This window comes from Ciona robusta, chromosome 7, assembly GCF_009617815.1.
Source record: "Ciona robusta chromosome 7, ASM961781v2".
In the NCBI taxonomy this organism is placed as follows: domain Eukaryota; kingdom Metazoa; phylum Chordata; class Ascidiacea; order Phlebobranchia; family Cionidae; genus Ciona; species Ciona robusta.
This window is the reverse complement of record NC_143241.1, coordinates 6078427-6094486: the sequence shown is the minus strand read 5'-3', so window position 1 is coordinate 6094486 and position 16060 is coordinate 6078427. Positions and strand designations below refer to the sequence as shown.

The window sequence follows — 16060 nt, the reverse complement described above, 5'->3', positions numbered from 1 at the left end:
TACACATATGCACAAAATGCCAATTGAAATAATTTTGGATCAAAAGAGTTCGATATTTCGACCCGGTGACATCGTGTCTGGATTTGTCACAGTCTTATTTAAAAACGAATTGAGCACATCAGGTAACTGGCTAAAAAATACTTTTTTTGCCAAAAAACACGAACGGTCAATTTAAAATGAATATTTTCACAATTTACTTGTAATAGTAATAATAACAACTTTATTTTTCTCTTCGATTACGGTAGCGTAGTTTAGCCCGGTTCAAGTAGGCTCGTCGCTGCTACCATTGTTGGCTTGTGTGTCCTTGGGCAAGACACTTGACGGCAGTTGCTCCAACCCAGTGGTCTATAATGGGTTGTCTACATTATCAAAACCAAAAAAAACAAAAAAGGAAAAAAATACCATCATTTATTTATTACCGCAGAAATTGAGTTAGAATGTTCAGGTAAAGTTACTATTGCTGGCAGAGATGGTTTAAACGGCTGCCAAAGCTTATTCAGAACTGTACAAACACTTACGGCAGAGGGTAAGTAATTAAAACTGTTTTTTTAGCAATTAATATTTTCTAAACTTAAATTAATCCTTTTTTTATTTTTTGAACTTTTAAAAATAGCGCACTAACAAAAAAATATTTTTTTTGGTTTTCCACAGGCGACCCTTCACTTAACGAGGTGCCGAGCTTTACTTTTAGACAACGTTTACCCACCCTGTTACCTCCGTCATACGCCACAGTAGATAATGAAGTGTCGGTGCAGTACAGGGTAATCTTTTGTTTTATATAATGCCATGGGGGAAATTGGGTCACTTAAGCACATATCATTATCACACTTTTAATAACCTATATTTTAACATCAAATAAAAAAAACGAAATAAAATTGTCCCACTTTACCCCACGTGCCACTTTACCCTATGTCCCACTTAACCCACCGCCTACTATAACTAATTTCTCGATAACTTTAATCGATTCAGGTTGAAGCAAGAATGAAACGTCCATGGGAATACGGAGACGTTACTGTTAGCACCGAGAAAATATTGTACATTGTCACCGTACAGGAATTGTATCCCCGACACTTGGTAAAACATGTTAACACCATAAAATTTGCGCACCTACATTATGTTTAAATTGTACGATCCCTCTAGTCTAGAGTATACAGGTTCGAGGCTTTTTATTGTTATTGTCGGCTTGTGTAAAATTAGGCAAGCCACTAACGACAGTGGGCCCTTATGGACTATATCTAAACGCTAAATTGTCAGCCATATAAATATACAAAAAAATGAAAAATCCTCAAAAGAGCAAACACTCAAAAAGTTACATAAACGTCGTAAATACTAAGCAAACGTAATGGAATTTGAAACAGAAAACGCGTGTTATAACAACCGTTGCCCCCTCGTTACGCAATGAAAAGTAAATGACATTAACTGATTTGTTTAAATCAAACTTTTATTACATGTTTTATATAACGTGTTTTTTTTTTGTATAACTACTACTATCATTGATAGGAACGTGTAGCATCTCGACACAAAGTTCAATCAATTTTATTCTGTTGTTGCATTCCAACCATGGATATCACATTTAATCTGAGCAAAAACGGATTTGTTGCTGGAGAAGACATCGAGATTGAAGCTATTGTAAATAATAAAAGGTAAACAATATTTATACTTCAGAAATAGTTAAAAAAACTTGCGAACAAAAAATCCACGAACTTTTACGAAAATTGTAGAATGTAAGATTTTAACCAAAAATGGACGAAGGGGTAAGATGGAATCTGTGTTCATTACCTTTTCTCGTTACATTTGGTAGTAAACAAGAAATCAACTACTAATAAACGACTCTAAAAGCTTAAGAGTTACATAATCTCAAAAGTGAATCGGGAGTGAAAAATAAGCTGTTTTACTGATTTTTTTTGCTACTGTATAAAACAGTGGGGTAAGATGGCATATATCATTATTCCCAAAACTCAGTAGCCTACTTCTTTAATCGAGTTTTAAACAATTCTGTAAACATACTTTATTAACACCAAATGGGGGGAGGGGGGGGGGGGTGATGTCTACAATATGTTTGATAACTACGTTTGATAACTACAATCTTTTGTTTTACCCCAGCTCCTACGAATTTATCGGACAGTCAATCCACCTTATACAAATCGTGTCAGTTGTCGCCGAACACGGCTATTCATATCATCGAAACATAATATACAATGTCAGCCTTAATGAAGTTGTAATACCCCAACAAACTAATGGATATATTATCCCTCGACGAACGTTCACGATACCAGCTGTTCCGCCTACATGCGTTAAAGGGAATGACGTTGTCTCAATAAAATATGAAATTCAGGTAAAAGTACATTTTCTCAAAAAAAATGTAGAGTACAATAGGGTAAGATGGAAAAGGTTTTCATTCCCTTTTTGTTTCATTTGGTAGTAAACAAAGAATATTTACATAAAATATAACCGTTACCCCGCGACCCTAAAAGAGCGTTGTTAATTGTCCAAAACACGATTATAATAGGGGAAACGGATAGTACTAGGGAAGAAACGGGTCACCTTTAGCAAATAATGTCTAAAAATATCTTGATCGCGCTTACCAACATGGGAGTCGTAAGGATACAGTTTTATAATCCTTTGAATGTTCTTTGTTTACTACCAAACGAGACAAAGAAATGGAATGAAAAAGCGTCCCATCTCCCCCCACCCTACTATATAAATGTTACAACAGTCTATGGGAGTCGTGAGGATACAGTTTTATAATCCTTTGAATAATTTTGGTTTACTATAATCAAACTAGACGAGAAATGGAATGAAAAAGCGTCACAATCCCCCCACACCCAACTATATAAATACTTTAACAGTGCTCTTTCAAAACTCCATCTTTGTATCGAGATCTTGTTGCAATCATACCAATAACCATTGCAACTTACCCACACGATGTATCGGAGGTGTTTCGAAGCATGAAACTATTGCCCCCACATGGAAGCAAAATACGAAGACGACCGAGCTCAGATTTGGATTCGGACGAGTTTTCTAAAACGCTAGAAATTGGTAAATAAAAATTATTTCTAAAAAACTGTTAGTACCGGTTTCCTTTAATTTCCTGATTGCGTTTTTTTTAATTACCAACGCTTTTGGAATATCAGGGATACGGTTATATAATTCTGTAAATATTCTTTGTTTACTACCAAATGGACCAGGAAAAAAGGATGAAAACAGGTTCCATCTTACTCCGCCCTAAAAAAAACGCACACAAATAAATATACAGTAAATCTAAAACCATGGGGAGAGAAGGAATACTCCTGATCGTGTTTTAAACAATTAACAACAGTCTATGTCGTTAGGATGCGGTTTTGTAATTGTTTATTTTTTTTATTTACTACGAAATAGGGCGAGAAAAGAAGTGAATGAAAACATTTTCCATCCTACCCCACCCTACTACAAATTTTGGGATACCGATTTGGATGATATCCCGTCTTGTGTTTCATCCTGTCTTGTGTTTCAATTGCAGTATCGCCTCAGAGATCAGTCGATGTTTTACACGCAACGACAAGCAATCACGAAGATGGTCACAGCTTATGTAGCGACAGTGATCAAATGGGAGAAGTAAATTTTGCGTTTCGGAATTATGATGGCATCGACCCAGCAGTCAAAAGTAGGTATAATGGTTATTGTCCGGCGCCGTGGTATAGTGGTTAGCGCGCCTGCCTGTTCAAGGCTCGTCGTTGCTACCATTGTGGGCGAATGTGTCCTTGGGCAAGACACTTAACGGAAATTGCTCCAACGCAGTTGTCCTTAATAGGTTGTCTAAATTATCAGCCATACATAAAAAAAATGAAAAAATCCAAAAAAAATGATCACCCACAAAGTAACATACATAGTAACTCGTGGCACGAGGTGTTAAGCCCGTGTGATAACAGCTATCGCCACACGAGGATAAAGTAAGCTACATTCATTCATTTGGTTATATATGACTGTGTGGTAAGGTTAGCACTGTCTTAAAATGTTCTAATCGTGGTTTTAATAATTAGCAAAGCTCTTTTAGGGTCGTTGGGCCACGGCTTTATAATTCTAAATATTCTTTTGTTCACTGTGTAGAATCAGTGTGGTCTAATCATATAACGTCAAAATTTTAAGTTGCAGACATCAGTAACTTCAGTAAAAGGTATCGAAATCAGGCGCTAAAACAGACAAAAAATAGCTGGTAACATTAGGCCCAGCAGAATAAGGAAACAGCAGCGCAGACAAGCCACATATACAACACCAAAACCCTCAAACCTCAAACCGTGTATCCTGTATCGGCGTCTTCGTCTTTGTTCTTTGCCTGCAAAAATATGATAGTTACGTTACAGTTATTATACGTAATAGTTACGTAACAGGCAGAAAATTCACAATTTCTACACCGGTTTATTTCACATTTAATATTGTTTCAAAGTTATCGTTTATTACTATATCATTGAGATAATATATCCAATACCTTGCGCTTTTCTTCTGCAGCTTTATTTGCGGACTTTTCTGCAAAAATGTAATCGTAAAATATCAATTTGTATATTATACGTCATAATTACCTTTATTCTTCTTTCGTGCCGTGACCCGCTTCATCCTCTGTGACGTCACATACCATGTTCTGCAATTTCTATAACTTTAAAACTTTATTTGAAGCAAAATAGTTTGTGACGAAACAATGAACTTACGAAATGAGTTCTTCTGTTGCGTCATCACCACTTGGTGACGTCACATTATCGATGTTTCCATAGAAAAGAGCTTATATGTACGTAATAATACCAATTGTGATTTATACTTTACCAAATCTTTGATCATCTGGTTTCGCCCTCATAGCGCAAATATAATTAGAATATACAAGTAATGTGCTTCGCATCGACACAAAACGCGCATGGGGCCCCATAAAAAAAACGTGGCGAAACGAACGCGTATAAGAACCGTCGCGTGTTTAGCTATGACGTAACGAAACTAATGACTAAACGCAAACGCGAGCGAAATTTAAACGATTGTGTTCGTTTGTGACGTAACAGAACGCAGCGATTGTCAACTGAGATATTGCGTGTGACTTCGCGAGTGACGTAATAAAGAACCGTCGCATTTCCTAAAACAAAATGTAATAAAAAATAATCTAAACATAAAGTAATAAACGCAAGGCACAAAACTTGTACCGTAATAATATTGTATATAATGTAGTGAAATAATATATAATATATATGTTAAAGTAAATAGTATTATGAAATAGTACTTATCTCAAATCCTGCGAGAAATCTTAAAACCTTTTAACTTCTAACCTGTTGTGGATCCAACTTCATATAAACTGGAACTAGCTCTGTATAACAGGCGTTTTATGCGCGGAGCAATCAAGGCGGGCGTAATCAGCTAGTGCGAGGCGTCTGTCACGTGACCAATCTGACCAATCACAAGAGCACACAGATTTTGTACAGATTTTAAAGCCAGCTCAATATTCTGACGTAATAAACTAAGTTCACATCCAATGGTGACGAAAAACGTCGAAAATGCGGTGCTGAGAATAAATCGCCGAAAGAGCTGTTTCAGATTAGAATTCTCTTTCTAACGCCATTATTTTGAAACAGAGAGAAAAGAACTTCCAAGGTGCCTTTATTATAAAAGGGAGGCGGACGGATGGTCGGTTTATCATGTTCGTAACCGATCCAACTATGAAAGCAACATTTCACCTCGATTTTACAACAACTTGTGAAATGTCCTTCTTCTGTATAAAAGCGTGTATTTTTTTATGAATAAATGCTTTTGTAGGGTATTCCTTAAATCTAAAACCCATATTTTGAAACTGCTTTGCCTCTTTACTCAATCGAACCTATGTGAATTAATGGCCAAGTATTTATATGTAGTGGTGGGCTCATATTATATACAGTATAATAAGCCCGTATGCTATATATAGTAGGCCATGGTTAATTGTGATTTAAAACATAGTGAGATCAGCATATCTGTTGAATATGCGTATATAACTGTTAACAAAGCCTTTTTTTGTTGTGTTTATATAAACGCTTTGAAACCTTATTCCACGTGCTTCTAAATCTAGCCATTTTTTCTTTGCATTCTCTCTCGTAGTAATTAAACTTCATGCATAAGTGACCTCGTAAAAACCTCGAGAGGCAGTTCTCTCTTTGAAATTTTACTGTTAACAGCTACTTGGAAATTGTTCTTTTTTTATTGCTGTTAAAAAAGTTTACGTTCATTTAGTAACTAACTGGTTTATTCGCATTCTAGTAAAAAGTGTTTTAAATATTAGTAAAGTTATAAGTGCTATAGCGGTAGGCAGTTACTGCAACGTGGCTGAAACTTTAACGGAAAATGTTACGTTACACAGCATGTTACGTTCATTTGTTAAGCATGCTCAAAAATAAGCAGTCAGCTAAATAGATTTTGGTCAAAAGCCTAGTAAAAAATGCGAAATTTGTTATTAAATTAGGCCTTAAACTCACAATGGAGTATTTCTATTACTTGTAAAACAGAGAGTCTGCGTTGGTATGTAAAAAGGAAAGCTTAGGTGTTATCTAATGAAATGCAAAAGCGATGTGCTGCGTCATACTGTATCTTGTTTAAAATTCATCGACTTGATACTGTTCATTTTCTTTTCCTTGTAGATGAGAAGTCTATAAAAAGAATTTTAAAAAACGATTTGGTTTTACCTTTTGTGGTACTTATCGCTAAAATACTTGCAAAAATGCACGTCATCATATGTAGCAAATATGGACATAGCATAATATATAGTAGGGTGGGGAAGAAGGGACATTTATTTTTTTCTATTTTCTCGTCTCATTTGATGGTAAACAAAGAACATTCAAGGAATTATAAAACCGTGTCTTTACGACTCACTTAGACCGTTGGTAATTGTTTAAAACACGTTCAGGAAATTTGGACTTTATCTACTAAATGTGTCCTAACTTACCCCACAGTTTAATATACTTTTTTATTTATCTCTTCGAGTGACTATACCCCCTTATTAATTAAGTATTTGATTTAATACAAATTTCTACCTTTTCTGTTTGTTGTTTTAATATGTCATGATGCACTCCACACCACAACATTCTTCGAACTTTCTCAGGAATCCACTTAAACAACCAATGATCAAAGAATCGGTAAATTAACTTTGGGTCAACTTCTTTACGAGTTTTATAACCACCTAAAAATGTCAAGTGTAGAATCAAATGCACAAAGTCGACTAAAAAACAACATGAATCATTCATTCGACTTACCTGTTGCTAAACTGACAATCACTCCGACAAGAACTACAAAGCAAAAACCAAAAGCGCTGTAGTACTGGTATGACATGGCGTACAAATCAGCAACTGGAGGACGTGTCGGTGCAAGAACAGGACTTAAAGTTGTCGTATTTATTAATTGTCCAAACGCTGTCGTCGTCATGGCTTGTGAAGAGTTTGCTACTAAGTTGGAACTCACTGCACAGCTCAGTGGAAGCGCATTGGCGAATTTCGCTGGCGGTGGATATGATTTGCTGCCAACAAACACCCAGACGTTCATAGCTATTCCAACGACAACGCCACATAACGCGCCCTTAAAAAATACACAATAAATTGTAGCTGATTAGTTATCTCCATTGTCAAATACTTAAAACAAGAGGAAAGAGCTCTAATAAGAGGCCACGTGTATTGCGACTTCGTTAGGAATATTATATAAGAATGAATAATTGTAACTTACTTTATCATGTCGTGGCTGGGAAACGACAGTCGTTATAAAACACGCGTGTTTTGTTTCACACACCTCGTGCCAGCTTAGTATGTGACTTAGTGGGTGATAAAAGATAAGTTATAGACAGCTAAAATGGTTCCACAAGGGCACTACATGACTAAGAAGTTTATAACGGTATTTCTCTGGGCAACTTACAGATGGTCAGACTACTATCTTTTGTACCGGTAGAATGTGGTATGTTGTAGCTGTATTGTAAGTGAACATGCATCGAGTAATAACTATATACTTACAATTGAATTGACAAATGGGAAAAGAATACCAATGCTAAACAATCCGACCAGTGGACCACCTAATAGTCCGAGAATGCTGATAGCAGCTTGAAGTATTGCCCCAAGTTTAGAGGCAAGGTAAGCAAACAGCATTAGAAGAAGACCGTAAAATATTACCAAACCTAAAATATATGTACGTGTTTTTAAAAATAAATAAACATTGTACAAAAAACTGCAAAATATATTTGAATCTTGAAATGACAGTCCGGAGCGTTTTAACTAAATGATTAAATGCGATACAGTTACATTCTTACGTGTTTAACGTTCCATTTGGTTATTTGGTTAACAGTAGCTTACCCATGGATATGTAAGCGTAAGTCTTTTCCGACCAGGGAAATATCGGTTTTAGAAAGTCATGGACGGTGACGCTTGCCAGTGCAGTGATTGCGGTAGAGACGGTGCTGAAAGATATGCTATGTAATATCTTTAAATTAAGTTCATGATATTTTACCTGAGGCTTCCAGAGAATACGCTTGAAAGGAATACACCAGGCATACCAGGATTGTCTTTGAATATTTCAAGAACCATAGCTGGTAGAAGCTGCATTTGGTAATAAACATAATGTAATACTGCGAATTAAGATATAGGATACTATTAGTTCCTAAAACATAGGCTAGCCGTTAAAGCTTCTTCCCGGACCAAACCACGTTATAAACTATATATACCTATATAGCTTCTTACCGCGTCTTTATTTTTAACTTGTCCTGTAGTCAAAGGGTCACAATCTTTGTAGTAAGCATAAAGAACAATGCCAGTCATGATTGCAAGACCGTTGAGTAACAACAAGCCTATCCAATTTAAAAGGGCAGCTCTGTAGACCAAAATTATTAGTGCTTGCAAATTAATATAGCAAGTCGGAGAAAGACAGGGCACCTTTAGCACATAATATCCTGATTGTGTTTTAAACAATTAACAACATACTATGCTGGAATTCGTAAGGATACAGTTTTATAATCTTCTGAATATTCTTTGTTTACTACCAAATGGAACAAAAAATAGATTGAGAATCTGTCCCATCTTCCCCAACCCTACTATACGAGTACTAAGCTAACTTTTTTGCGTCTTTTGTAGATCTACATGATAAATAGCGTTGAACTTGAGACTGATTTACTGCGTAAAGTCCAAGTATAGTTATGGTAGATCCAACATTCATTGACCAAAAGCTGTGTCGAACTCTTGGGTCCGTATCGAAGCTGAAAGAAAATCAAAAATATTTAAACAGGATATAAATTGGTAATTATATGAGTGTAAGGAGTTTTAATTAATCATATAGTAGGGTAGGGGAAGATGGGACACCTTCGGCGCATAATATCCGAATATCCTAACCGTGTTTTAAACAGTTAACAACGGTCTATAGGAGTCTTGAGCATATAGTTTTATAATTCTTTGAAAGTTCCTTGTTTACTATCACATTAGACGAGAAAATAGAGCTAAAATGTGTCCCAACTTCCCCCACCCTACTATATAATGTTGGAGTACAAAAGTTTAAATCGTGACTATAGTAGTAAAAGATAGAATAAAACAACTTTTATATTGATGATGATGCTATAGCTGCTGTATGCTAAAATGGGCGGTTCCAGATGTTGGAAACATCATAAAAAATATATAGTAGAATCGTGGTTCACATCTATTCAAATATTTTAGCAAACTGCTATATCCTAAAATACGCAGCATAAGAAATACACGAAGACTATACGTTATCAAGTTGCTATATGCTAAAATAAGTAATACACGGATCACGTATATAAGGTTTCACATACTTTGCGAAATCTATGCTCAAATACGATGTATAAGTGATACGCGGATTACGTATATAATGTAACACATACTTTGCGAATTCTATTCTTCCACCCATCTTACTAAGATTCCAAGCGTTTGCAAATCCACCAAGCTTAATGGATCCTTGGATAAGAATGGAAATAAATCCGACCAACATTACCACGGCTTGTAATGCATCTGTCCATATTACGCCTTTCAATCCACCCTTGTGAAAATAAGGTCATTTTAAATGCACTTACACCAAGTTTTCCAACTGGTGACCTATATTTTTGATGGTCTATTCTTTTTTACGTGAGTGAGATCCTACATCGTGTTTTAAAACAAGAAGCAAAATTAAACGTATTCACATATACGTACCAAACAGCTGTATAGGATGCACACGGCTCCAGTTGATACGACAGATGCCCACAAGTTAAAACCAGTTACTGAAAAATATGTTTATTATTTATCCTCGCGTGCTGGTTAAAAAACGACAGTCGTGATAACACGCGTGTTCTGTTTCATACAACTCGTACCCGCTTACGAGTTATCAATGATATATGTACGCCTATGTTGGTAACCATATGTAATTTATCAAGTAATGGTACTTGAATGAAGTATACAACGTGTTAAATTAAAAAAAACGTTACCAGCCTTAATGTTGCCACCTACCACTACTTAGAGCAAGAGACGGAGCATAAATGACGATCCCACCGTACAGTATTGTCTGGACCATGAACAAGAAAGTCGCGGTGAGGCGCACGGCTCTGCTGAACCTTTTTTCAAGATACTGAAAACGGTTTATTTAGTTGAACGGTATAAATAATCCTTAAGCATCACACCATACAGCATACCTCGTATACGGTAGTAAGCCCCATGTTGTAAAACACAGGAATATACACTTCTGAGGTGACAATCAATGCGATCAGCATTCCAAGAATAAGCCTAGAAAGTATTCCCGCATAATTAGTATTTTATAGCGTGGGGTAAGATAGGACATGTTTTATTTACATTTTTTTGTCCCATTTAGTAGTAAACAAAGGCAATTTAAAGAAGAGAAATACCCGTACCCCTATTGTGTAAACATAATCGGAAAATATCGAATTTAGGTGCTAACTAAGCAGTATACCGTCCTACTCCACAGTAGCCTACTATCCGTAAAATAAGCCATGCGTACTTACCAAGCATACATTGTACCAAACCTATATACTTCAACCGGTGTGCCAAGGACTAAGATTGCCGACATAAAGCTTACGGAGAGTGAAAACGCCACTGGAATAGGATTCATAGACCTATTTATAAAAAAAGGTTTAATATTTTGTTTTTAAGTAAAAGTCGGTATTAACTGTAATAAAAAAGGTTTAAATTAATTTTAACGACCATTTTCCCACACCCTACCATGCTATATACACTAATGTATAAATAACCAAGGGTGTGTGCTGCTAAACCATTAGTATAGCTATATACCCCACCTTCCGGCAAGTAAATATTCTTCGGTGTTTTTCTTTCGACGATCCCTAATTGCAAAGTATAATCCAATGATTGTAGAAACAGCCAACATCGTGGCGAAAACTACGTAATCACCAATTGAGAACGTTTCCATTATTGTTACAGCCATAACGATCTAGCCAACTTAATGTTAAGCTAGATAGAAAAGTTTAATCATTGGCGGAATTAAGTGCATTTTATGCTGTGGGTCCGTCAAACATATAGTACAGTGGGGAAAGATGGGATACCGTTATTACCTATATTCCATATTTCCTGATCTTGTTTTCAACAATTAACAACGCTCTTTTAGAACATTGGGGCTATAATTACACATCTCTGTTTTACAATTTCTTTATAGTAGGGTGGGGGAATATGGGACACTTTTCATTCTATTTTTTCGACCCATTTGACAGTAAACAAAGAACATTCAAAGAATCATAAAACCCTATCCACACGACTCTATAGACCGTTGTTAATTGTTTAAAACACGACCAGGATATTTGGATATTATGTGATAAAGTTGTCCCATTCTCTTCCACCCTACTATGTAACCTCTGTCCCCTACCCCCTATAACTACCAACCTATAACACTTTCCACCAGCCTAATCTGTAACGAACCAGAGGATTCTTTACCAGTGTCACATACTAACGACTAACCTATATAACCGCTGACCCCTTAATACTACCCCCTATATCCTTAACTAATACTCCTAACTACCAAACTCTAACACCTTTAACCAGCTTAATCTGTAACGTAGCGGTTAATATTTCCTCACTCGTGCTAAATCATTATGCATGAGATACCGCCTTTTGTAACAGCGTTGGAAACCAATCCCGGGTAAAGAATTATCAAGATTCGCTGCAATGCAAAGGAATTTGCCGCGACGCTAAGAGCCACTCCTGCGGCCGAAAATAAACTTGCTCTTAGCGCGTAGAATGTATATTTAACCCCTTAGACTATGTTGAACTCAGTATTCTATAGCGGTTTCTCTTGTACTGCATGATTGATCAAGGGGATAAAACCTTGTGTGCGTATTTGATATTGTTCGATAAAATGCCTTTTAACTGTTTAAACAATATTTTTTTGTATTGGCCGATTTAATTTTAAATCTAAACCAAAACAGCATAATTTCAATCAGACAACTATACATTTTTATATGTTTTATTCTAACGTTTCACCTGCTATTTGGCAAAGACTTTAATGTTTTTTTTGTATACCAGAGAATCTAAAAGACTATTTTACACTATAGGAGAAGTTACAGAATCTTAAAACGTCCCGCATCGACTCAGCTTGTGTAAAATTTAGAAGTATTTGAAATACACTGTTTTAATGACGCAATTACCGGTCCTATTTGTCACAGTACATTAGAGCGCCTTTGCAGTCCCACTCAAAGGCCCAGACGCCATTAGTGTCATGCTCGGTGACGTAACAAACGTTTGAGTTTTGTGCAAAATGTACGTTGCTCGGCGTTTTGAAGGGACAGCGCACTCGAATAATAGGCTCGTCTCCGCCCTCCGGAGGGTAAACTTCAATGTGAGATCCTCCATGGTTGGCCACGAGTAGGCGCCCTCTTTCATCGAAATCCATTCCATCAGGTCCCCCTTGTTCTGCCCCTGTAACATACAGTATAAATAGCTGGTATCTGGGCATAATAGTTAGAAGTTTAAACCGTGGGTTAGCGCCTTTAGTCAAGAGGTTACGGGTTTAAAGCTTGCCGTTCTTTTGTTGTTGTTGTTTTTTAAATGCTCGCCGTCAGTACCATTGTAGGCATATGTGCTCCTGCGTAAGACAATTATCGAAAACTGTCCAACAAAATGTATGAAACAAAACACCCACGTTATAACGCTTTCCGTTGCCCCGCCTCGTAAGAATAAATAAGTTGCATTCATTCACAATGCCTTCAACATCACACCCTCTTTACCTTTCGGCACCTTGGCCCAGATTCTACGGTTGGTCACGTTACCAGGCCCTGTGACGTCATAAGCGATTATTTGCTTCGTCATCGTCTCAGCAACGAGTAGCAATTTACCGGTAACAGCAATGCCATTACAGAACCGGAAGTTGTCGTCCACTTTTATCGGTACCTCGCTGCCCTTTGGAAGGCAGTAAATTCTACCAGTAGGTTCCTGGCAAACAGATAATAAAGTGGGGTGGGGGGAGACGGGACATCTTTAGCACATAATATCAAAATAACTTGATTGCGTGTTAAAACAATTAACAACTGTATATGGAAGTCTTGAGAATACGGTTATATAATTCTGTGAATGTTAATAGTTTACTACCAAATGGGACGAGAAAATAAAATAAAAAGGTGTCCCATCTTATCCCACCCTATACTATATTATTGCACCGAATTTTGTGTCCAAGAATAATTTGACAGTAAAGGAATGGGTGGAACTACTTTACTATGTATATGATGTTTACTCTGTACACACGCATAACTGTAATGTTCCTGCGTTCAATACAAAAAAAATATGCATATACAACCACACAGACATTTTACCGCTATACATGTCCCCTTTTGAGCAGGGATATAGTAGGGTGGAGGAAGACACCTTTAGCACATGATATCGAAATATCCTGATCGTGTTTTAAACAATCAACAACGGTCTATGGGGGTCGTATAGGGATACAGTCTTATAATTCTTTGAATGTTCTTTGTTTACTACCAAATGGGACGATAAAATAGAATGAAAAGCTGTTCTATCTCCCCCCACCGTACTATATAAGTTTCAAACGGTCGTTTATAACTTATTAACTTCCTTACTGCAAATATAGTTGTTCTGTCCTCCACAGACGGGGCAACTGGACTGCCAGGTCCCGTGAACCAAAGATTTCCGTCATCGTCGAAAACCAAGTCGTTCGCACCGTTTAAAGGATTGCCATCCGTGTCCACAACACCAAACTAAAATAAATAAGTTATAATAAATAAAACACAGGCGTTTATATTGTATAGTACTGTGTAAAATGTAGATTATGTTTTTAATAACTGCTATTTTATAATAAGATATAAGAATCAAAACATGTCCCATCGTACTCTACTGCACTATATAACAGGGTAGGGGAAGATGGGACATCTTTAAATTTCATTTTCTCGTCACATTTGGTAGTTAGAAATAACATTCAAAGAATTGTAAAACCGTATCCTTTCCAAAGACGGTTGTTAATTGTTCAAAAAGCGATCAGACACTTGGATATTATGTACTAAAGATAACCCTTCTTACTCCACAGCACTATATCATTTATCGTACCTGCTTGCAATTCCCCTTTCCGTCGTATTTCAACAGCCCTAACCGCATATCAGCTATCCAAATATTATCCTCTTTATCAGATTGACAACCTGCCGGTCTCCCACCATAGCCGTTGAATTGTGGTGTACAAACGACTTGTTTTTCTCCAGTGTTTAAATTCACACTGTACAGTTTCCCTGCTATGCCGTCCAAAAACTGTCCCGTTTCCCTGGTGTAATACTTTGGTATTATTGTGTCAAATTTACATTACTTCCGCAGTTTATAATTACCTGTTATCGTCTGCAGATTCCATAGGCGCTACTGCATAAAATCTGCCCTTCGTGTCAAAAACTGGTCCTTCTGAACCATCTATATCTTTAGTTATCATTTTAAACTTAGGCTCAATAGTCTCTGCCATCGTAGAGATAAATTTTGTCCTGTAAGGGAGAAATCTGACTGACTAAACTACTGCTGGTGTGTCAGTTACCGACTGGTAAAGTAAATACGCCGTAAAGCATTTGAGTTAGTTACATACGCGCAGTAAACAGTTTCCCCAACCAATGCGAAGTGTCTGATGCATTCAGCCATAAATCATGGAAAATTAACAATCATGCGAAATGATCTTTCAGAAATAGCATAGCATGCTCGGCCAAACAAGTAAAAGCAGAACGTTTAAGCGAACCGGAAGTTGTGATTAATTTAAAACTGTCAAATTCATGAGTTTTTATAATTGTAGTAGCACAAAGGTTAAATCACAATACTTTATCTCTACGTACGTAACAGGTTCTTTGCCCTGGAGGCGTATTTTAGCCAGGCCTATTCTTTCAACGGCTATTCCAGCCACAAACTTTCAGGTGTACTCAAAATATTACGCATTATATTACTACGTTAGTGATTTTTCCAAAAATTCCATCAAAGCGTACCCGTTAATATAAGCAGCAACGATATAGTTGTTTAGGCCCCTTGGGTTTACAGAAAACACAAGCTGAAATTTGGCATGGGGCTTCCCCTTTTACTGTTTTCGTCATCGCTCATTGCGGCATTGCCAAATGAGTTGCACGTTTTTCGCTATCGTGTAAAAGCAATTAAGATTCATGCTTGTGAGGTCTGGCCTTTAAGACTGATATTGCCACTGTTATAAAACACAACTTGTTTCTGTATAATTTAGTGGTTTACGTGCGTGTACAGTTGTTTTAGGAAAGCTGCAAGTAAAATGCCAACCTATATTACTTTACTTGTATCTAAACGTATGCAACTTATGTAAGCAATAATGCAACTGTATATTAGGAAAAAAGTTTTTCTACAAACAAATGGACCTTTATCGGTTGTCTAAATTGTCAGTCATACATAATAAAATTCTAAAGTAAAATAATAACCCACAAAGTTACACAATAGTCGAATAGTGCATGGTAGCTCTAAGAGGGCAAAACTCGTATGAAACAGAACACTTACAAAGTTTGTCATTGCTTCTTATATGAAGATAATTAAGTTAAATTGTGCTGTATGCTATTTACAGTGTGCTAATGGTATCCATGCAATACTATTGGTCAGTCTGCAGAATATGGCATTTC

At 36.7% G+C, this 16060-nt stretch overlaps 4 protein-coding genes across 5 annotated transcripts; 2 read left to right on the top strand and 2 right to left on the bottom strand.

Annotated features, from left to right (window-relative positions):
* Positions 1–2: 2 nt before the first annotated feature.
* On the top strand, positions 3–1647 carry LOC149734179 (uncharacterized). The gene is made up of 5 exons (XM_089881272.1): positions 3–122; positions 425–526; positions 652–761; positions 970–1074; positions 1501–1647. The coding sequence occupies exons 1-5, from the start codon at positions 8–10 to the stop codon at positions 1645–1647; spliced, it is 579 nt and encodes a 192-aa protein (XP_089737398.1). The 5' UTR covers positions 3–7.
* On the top strand, positions 1637–7585 carry LOC149734178 (uncharacterized). 2 transcript variants are annotated; one of them, XR_016385350.1, is made up of 5 exons: positions 1637–2335; positions 2850–3039; positions 3500–3643; positions 5586–7112; positions 7176–7585. XR_016385350.1 is itself a non-coding variant. In XM_089881461.1 (4 exons), exons 1-4 carry the CDS (start codon positions 2045–2047, stop codon positions 5708–5710), a joined length of 750 nt encoding a protein of 249 aa, XP_089737587.1. In that variant the 5' UTR covers positions 1637–2044; the 3' UTR covers positions 5711–7585. The 2 variants fall into 2 exon arrangements, 1 of the variants encoding a protein (XP_089737587.1); XM_089881461.1 differs by having other exon boundaries at positions 5586–7585.
* Positions 6488–11434, bottom strand: LOC149734177 (sodium-coupled monocarboxylate transporter 2-like). The gene is made up of 14 exons (XM_089881443.1): positions 11243–11434; positions 10952–11062; positions 10625–10715; positions 10443–10560; positions 10149–10216; positions 9842–9996; positions 9065–9205; positions 8694–8823; positions 8464–8552; positions 8310–8413; positions 7974–8134; positions 7230–7548; positions 7011–7156; positions 6488–6626 (listed from the first exon to the last, which is right to left on the bottom strand). The coding sequence occupies exons 1-14, from the start codon at positions 11386–11388 to the stop codon at positions 6573–6575; spliced, it is 1833 nt and encodes a 610-aa protein (XP_089737569.1). The 5' UTR covers positions 11389–11434; the 3' UTR covers positions 6488–6572.
* Positions 11435–12408: 974 nt separating this feature from the next.
* LOC149734176 (diisopropyl-fluorophosphatase-like) lies at positions 12409–15040 on the bottom strand. The gene is made up of 5 exons (XM_089882092.1): positions 14780–15040; positions 14511–14718; positions 14027–14164; positions 13181–13385; positions 12409–12872 (listed from the first exon to the last, which is right to left on the bottom strand). The coding sequence occupies exons 1-5, from the start codon at positions 14905–14907 to the stop codon at positions 12607–12609; spliced, it is 945 nt and encodes a 314-aa protein (XP_089738218.1). The 5' UTR covers positions 14908–15040; the 3' UTR covers positions 12409–12606.
* Positions 15041–16060: the final 1020 nt, after the last annotated feature.

Excerpts from the sequence above, each read along its gene's own strand:
- LOC149734176 (XM_089882092.1), bottom strand. The coding sequence starts at position 14,907 with ATGGCAGAGACTATTGAGCCTAAGTTTAAAATGATAACTAAAGATATA. Across the intron at positions 14,719-14,779 it reads GAATCTGCAGACGATAACAG|GGAAACGGGACAGTTTTTGG; the intron begins GTAATTATAAAC and ends GTATTACACCAG. Across the intron at positions 12,873-13,180 it reads CTGGGCCAAGGTGCCGAAAG|GGGCAGAACAAGGGGGACCT; the intron begins GTAAAGAGGGTG and ends TGTATGTTACAG.
- LOC149734177 (XM_089881443.1), bottom strand. The coding sequence starts at position 11,388 with ATGGCTGTAACAATAATGGAAACGTTCTCAATTGGTGATTACGTAGTT. Across the intron at positions 9,997-10,148 it reads GCATCCTATACAGCTGTTTG|GGTGGATTGAAAGGCGTAAT; the intron begins GTACGTATATGT and ends TATTTTCACAAG. Across the intron at positions 8,824-9,064 it reads TCTACAAAAGACGCAAAAAA|AGCTGCCCTTTTAAATTGGA; the intron begins GTTAGCTTAGTA and ends TTTGGTCTACAG.
- LOC149734178 (XM_089881461.1), top strand. The coding sequence starts at position 2,045 with ATGTCTACAATATGTTTGATAACTACGTTTGATAACTACAATCTTTTG. Across the intron at positions 2,336-2,849 it reads CAATAAAATATGAAATTCAG|TGCTCTTTCAAAACTCCATC; the intron begins GTAAAAGTACAT and ends ATACTTTAACAG. Across the intron at positions 3,040-3,499 it reads TTCTAAAACGCTAGAAATTG|TATCGCCTCAGAGATCAGTC; the intron begins GTAAATAAAAAT and ends TTTCAATTGCAG.
- LOC149734179 (XM_089881272.1), top strand. The coding sequence starts at position 8 with ATGCACAAAATGCCAATTGAAATAATTTTGGATCAAAAGAGTTCGATA. Across the intron at positions 762-969 it reads AAGTGTCGGTGCAGTACAGG|GTTGAAGCAAGAATGAAACG; the intron begins GTAATCTTTTGT and ends TAATCGATTCAG. Across the intron at positions 1,075-1,500 it reads AATTGTATCCCCGACACTTG|GAACGTGTAGCATCTCGACA; the intron begins GTAAAACATGTT and ends TATCATTGATAG.